This window comes from Egretta garzetta, unplaced genomic scaffold (genome assembly GCF_000687185.1).
Source record: "Egretta garzetta isolate BGI_Z169 unplaced genomic scaffold, ASM68718v1 scaffold179, whole genome shotgun sequence".
Taxonomy (NCBI): Eukaryota; Metazoa; Chordata; class Aves; order Pelecaniformes; family Ardeidae; genus Egretta; species Egretta garzetta.
In genome coordinates this window covers 616446-622783 of record NW_009270001.1, presented here as the reverse complement: position 1 = coordinate 622783, position 6338 = coordinate 616446, and the positions used below count along the sequence as shown (strand labels likewise).

Here is a 6338-nt window from a genome sequence, read left to right as displayed (position 1 = left end):
CCACATTTTCCACAGCTCAGCAGGAGGAGTGTATGAGACCCTGGCTTTTCTATAACTGTTGTTTGTTTGTTTTTTTTTTTTAAAACAAGGGTTTGAGAAGCGTGCACGCGGCAGGGAATTGATACCAAACTGGGTTTAACTCTTCTTGCTGTGTGGCTAAAGCATCGACTCGCCTCCCACTCTTTTCTGATTATGCTCAGATAGACAGGCGAAGGGTAAGAAGAACACAGTTAAGTGCTTTTCTACACAAATGGTTCTTCTGTGATTTTTGTTATTTGCTGGATAAGATCCCTGCTTTTCTCTCCCCCCCCCTTTTTTTCCTCCTTTTTTTTTTTTTTTTTCCTCTCCTTTTCTCCCCACCCCCCCCTTTTTTTTTGGATGGGTCAGCTACACTGCTAGCACCAGGGACTGGCCGTACCAAGCTGTGCTCTGGTTAGAAACAAAGCCAGGAAGATCAGGAAAGTTACAACCAACAACCCTGCTCCAAGAGCTCATGCCCCAGACTCCTTTCAAAGTTTACAATTAAATTAATTCCCTACTCCTTTCTTGGTAGATGTTGGGCATGGAGCAATGTTAAAATATCTATAGACACGGGCGAGACACCTATCATCTGTACACCCTTTTTGCACCAGCATCAGTGATGGCAGAACAAACTAAAATAAAATGGTCTGAATGTAGAAATTTCTGCATTCAGACCGTTTTATTTTTCTACCTCTAGATTTCTACCTGCGCCGTGAGAAACGCTCTTTCTTCTGCGTAGTCCAATAGTGCTGATTTCTTTGACAAGTTCCACAGTCAGAACATCCTGAACTTGAACTCACACTTGTCCCATGTGTACAGCTTTATGGAGGTGTGAAAGGGGTACCCAAGCGCTAACAGTGATGGAAACAGCCTCACTTCTTAGGAAGGGGCTTGTATAGCAGTGCTGGGCGAAGGTACGAGCCTGCGTAAATCAGAGGTTAGCACTGCCATGCCAGGAATCTGCCCTCTCTTCTATTTCTGGTACTCAGTAGGAAAAGAAAAGAAAATCTTCTAGAAGCTCATTTCATAATGAGCTTCCAAGTCTAAGGGATGAAACAAACCTCCCAGTTCTGTGAAGAGTGAGAGATCAAACTGCGCGTTGTGCTCCTGCTAGGAACACAAAGTCAGGGCAAGGGCTCCTTGGTGTTTTCATTCCCACTCCCACTTTCCCAGCCTGAAAAAACAAGCTGGAAAATACATTTTTCACTGGGGAACTTTTTGTTGTACAGGAATGACTCCAGGACCTCCCCACCAGGGAGATGTTGCTTCACATCCTTCCAGCCCTGCGTCATGGCTAACCAAACACCTGGCTGGGCATATTTTGGGACAGCATCTACTGAAAACTCTATTTATCCATTACTAAGGACACATAATTGATGTGTGCTGTAAATATATCAGCGTTAGCCCAACTTGCTCTCATTTCTTTGCAGCGTTACAAAAAGAAATCATAGAATCATAGAATCATAGAATGTTTTGGGTTGGAAGGGACCCCTAGAGGTCATCTAGTCCAACCCCCCTGCAGGAGCAGGGACACCACTAACTAGATCAGGCTGCTCAGAGCCCCATCCAACCTGGCCTTGAATGCTTCCAGGGATGGGGCCTCCACTACCTCTCTGGGCAACCTGTGCCAGTGTTTCACCACCCTCATTGTAAAGAACTTCTTCCTTATATCTAGTCTAAACCTACCCTGGTTTAGTTTAAAACCATTACCCCTTGTCTTGTCACTGCTGGCCCTACTAAAAAGATTTTCCCCAACTAAAAAGATTTTCCCCAATAACCAACCCATAATCAAATGAGCCTTTCTAAGGAAGGATTGTGCCTCACTCGCTTCCCTCCATCAAAATCTGCGCTGAGAACAGGCTCCCCACCAAAAGCTAATCCCAAACAAATCCCTGCCATTGTGGGTGCCGTGCCGGTCCAGGACAATGACACCACGACACAAAGTTGGATGACAGCAGACACATATGAAGTAGCAGACCTCGTGCTGGTTGCAAAACCCAAGCCTGCACTAACACCCGCGCCTTGTATTGTGTCGTTCAAGGGGCTGTGCATGTCAGAAAGATCTTGAATGGGACCCAAAAGTGAACAGAAGGCAGCGAAGACTCAGGTCACAAAGTACGGAACAAGATGCAGAAACATCCTTAACCCCCAACAAGACCTGCTCTTCAGCAATAACCACATGTATTACCTCTACCCAAACTGAGACTTGTATGCATTATTTTAAAACAATGCATATACTTATAAATATATTTACATTCGTACTGTTTATTGTATTTAAATATTTCTAGTCATATTTATCTGAACCATACCCTGGGTCATTCATGACCTTACCCAAACATCTCTTCCTCCACCCAGTGCAACACTCCTACACCACGATGAGCCGTTCAGCTGCACCAGTAACAGCCTTCACACCTCATTGAAAATTCATGTTCATTTTGGGGAAATACCCCAGTTTCTGAAAAGACACTGCAGCCACCTTTTGAAAACTTTCTGAAACCTTTCTAAACTGGCTAAGGAGTCTCAGTTTCCAAAAGAGAGTGCATCAGTGGTGTATCAAAGCCAAGAGCCCTTCCTCCTCCATAAGCTGGTATCTCATGGACCATTCAAGAGCATCCACAGGAAGAGTTTGCTATGTGTAAGCATTTAGACACCTCAGCCTAGTTCCCCAAGATAAAGACTTTTTAAGCTGGCAAAAAGGAAAAATAAATCTAATTACACAACTCCTGAAGGAGCCAGAGATAGCATAAATATTTGAGATACAAATTAGCGGGAGAAATAGAGAGAAGAGAGGAAGAGCTTTGTTATAGTCACAGCAGCAGCTGCCATGGGGGAAGGAGGGAAAAGCAGCACGTGGAACTTTTTTTCTCTTTCCTTGCAGATGGAGACTTCAGGCACTGTCCTACAGTTAGAAGTGGGGAAAACACCAATGAGGTGTATTTATTTCTCTCTTTCAGTGGTTTCTCTCAGGCCAACCCACCTATAGGGATGCAAAATCCTTTCCTTTAGGAGTAAGGGTTGCCTCTCGCTATGGCATTTGAAGCAATTCCTCCTTGCTTTTCACAGCGATCTCAGCTCTTCCTAGACTGACAGTCACCCAACATGCCAGTACCCACAATATCACGTGCTACAGCTGGTCTGTGCAGGTCTGCACGGCGTTAAAGCAACCTTGTAGACCTGGTTGTTCCTTGTTCCCAGCTCATTTCCTTGCAACTCCAGCAAGAACCTTGCGCTGGAGATGGTTAAAGAGAACCTCTTGCAGTGCAACGCCACTAAAAACTCTGAGGTGTGTATCCTTGGAAGTTCATTTTCCACCTGTTTTAGGCTAAAGAAGCCTGCTTTTTTGCAACACATGCTACCTATTCCTATGCAATGGTATTAATAAGAGAGTTATTAAAGTTTGTTAGGTATGTTAAGAAGGTAGAAAGTAGGAAAATCCAAAATTAATATTTCCACTTCCTGGGTTAAAACTTGAAGAAAACACAATTTGTGAACTCACATGGAAGTCAGAGCTGCAGAAGCTGTTTAAGAAGGCAGTGGTTCTCATCTGCTGGGTTTTTCCCTTCCAAATTCCAACTTCATTTTGCTTCACAAGGTCAAGAAACTTAAAACTTCCATAACCATGTTTAACCAACTGGAAGACACTTGGGCAATGATCTTAAAGCTCCTGCCATGCTTCTACTCCAATGGGCTGTGCAGAGGTACTGATGAAACTCAGCAGGGTTTCCCTCAATCACAAACAGCACATCTAGCAAGCGCAGTACAAATACCGTGCTTAGAGACTAAAAATTAGATGGACCAAGTGCCAGAAAAAGCTACTGCTAGAGGTATGCTCTTAGTGAGGGTTGAACATACATCTTTTCCATCTCTAATTTCTGCTTTTTTTGCATCCTTCTGAAGAGATGATGCAGACAGAAAAAAATCAGTATTACTACCATCAGATGGTTTAGTATGGTGTTATCCTGGGTAACATACGTTCCTCTGGATTTCTCAGTTGTACTGCAGTGTTTGTTAAGGGGACCGGGAGAAGTGTCGGCCTGCACTACAAAAAATAAAATATATAAATCCCTTACAAAGCCTTTCCTAGAAACTGGTTTTCTGAGGATGAGCAGAACATAAGAATTGGCCTACCAGTCAAGACCTGAAGTATTTGGGTACAGTTAGAGCAGAAGGACACAACCCACACAAGCAGCAATAGGAGCTCAGCAAGCTTCAGTTACTCTATGTGTCATAGGGAGAAAATGATGGAGGCAGAACTGTAAGGATTTAGAACTTCGGGACAAGAGGAATGGCAGGGTAGGGTAACAGCTGGGAAGACACAAGATGACTATGGTCAACCAGCACTGCTGCTGGGAGATGAAGGCTATTACTACAATCCATGCTGCAGATTTATTTGGGTTTGACTTGATTGGCACCTTGGGAATGCAAGGAAAGCAGACATGTAGCAGTTAGAGCCTGGAACAAGACACATGCTGGGCTTCAGCCGCAAGAATTCACACCTACTGCAGAGCAAACTGCTGAGCCCTGCAGTGTCACGTCAAAGGAAACCCACAAAATTCCCAGTGGGAATATGGGGAAAAAAGCACCTTTTACCATAAGTGGGCTTGTCACCGCTGTGGATGATCCCAACAGGTAGATCAGAGCAGAACAGATGTTGCCTCAGAGAGAAACATCTGCGAGCCAGACTCAGGAGCTGATGAAGAGCTACAGCTTTCAAACCGTTATCTCTAATAGTCAGAACTGATTACAGGGGGTCATGGGTTATTACCACCTTCAGGCAATTTGTTTGGGCTGTTGGAGCCATGCAATAGGTTACAGCACTAAGTAGGAGCTCCTCACTCACCTTCAGACTGTTGTATGCGAAGTCTTCATGGTCCGAAGTCACTTCGGTCTTCATTTCAATTACCTGCGTGGATTAAAGAGATAAATTACTATTTAAAAGCAGCCAGAGGAACTGGCACAGGATGGCTCGGCATGCCTTCATCAACAGCCAGCCCTGCCCCAGCTCAACCATAATAATGTTATTAATTGCCATTAGGTGGAGTCCCAGCAACACCTAGTGGGGCAGGGGCCGCTTCAGGAGAAAATGGTTTAATCTCTCATTAATATCTTGACAACTGTGGTTCACTGCAGCTTTCAAACAATGACAGTCATTAGGGGAACAATCTTCAACACAGCGGTTGGGAAGCAGGTTTTTAATCTGCCCCTGCAGCAAGGATGAGTTTCCTATTTCACGTGTTTCCTGCAGATTGCTAGAGGTGATCAGCAAGACTACCTGGTGAAACAAGTAAATAATTACTGTTGATGATTTTGTGGAGTCTCTTATTGCATTTGTCGACAAACACATAAATCTCATGCTGGAGAGAAATGAACAAAACTCCCAAACAAAACAAGAACAGCCCCAAAAATTTCAATTACGAAGCCAAGAGCAATGACATTTGCTGAACAATTTGTATTAGAACATCTTTACCGCTTCACGACACCATGGACACAGCACTGCTGTTTCATGGCAGGGATCGTCTCCCACGCTCTGGCCTCTGAACAAGCCACAGAGCCTCGGTTACAGATGGCAGGGGAAAATGTATAGAAGACATCTGCAATTAAAAGCCCTCCATGCTAAATGTCAGCTCATTGGCAGCTAGAGGGCTATATGTTCAGATTCCAGCTGCGAGTCTGGATGGACTCCTGTGTCTTAAGTTACCACTACGCTTTCAGTAATCTTGATTTTTTAATTTTTTTTTTTTTAATTGCTTCCAAGCAAACAACCCAGGCTATAGGAAGGTATTTTTTCACAAGGAAGAAAGAATATATCAAAGGAATATCCCTGCATGGCAATAGAAAGGAAGAATCCATTCTTCTAGCAACTATCTTGCTATTTCTGATTTACTGTACCATTTTTTAAGCTACATTCCTGTATAATTAGTACTGGGGGTAGAGCGGGGAACAAACCACCCAGATTACAACACCACCAAACGGAGGACACAAGCCTGACTGACACATCTGTGAAGTGCTTATCAGCTCACACCCCACACTGCTGGGTGGGGGGGAAGCCAGGACTGCAAAGAAGCGCTTGAATAATGCAAGGCAAGCAAAAGATGTGGGGTACCAGGGCCTTTCTCTTCACAGCTCCCAAGTACTGACATGCCTCTAGGTTTGATCCAGCCAAAAGGTGGTAGCTGTGTCCATAAAGCTGCAGCATCATATCCATCTGCAATCCTCCAAATAGAATCACAGAATCGTTGAGGTTGGAAAAGCCCTTTCAGATCCCCCAGCCCAACCGTTCCCCTACCCCTGCCATCCCACCCCCAAACCCTGGCCCT

The 6338-nt window shown here is 44.4% G+C and overlaps 1 protein-coding gene across 1 annotated transcript in view; it reads right to left on the bottom strand.

The window, feature by feature from the left end:
* The window catches only part of MYO5B (myosin VB), a 134744-nt gene that overhangs the window by 26139 nt on the left and 102267 nt on the right, over positions 1 to 6338 (bottom strand). The window contains exon 27 of the mRNA XM_035903088.1: positions 4862 to 4924. Coding sequence (XP_035758981.1) covers positions 4862 to 4924 — 63 coding nt within the window. The remainder of the gene's footprint in view (positions 1 to 4861; positions 4925 to 6338) is intronic.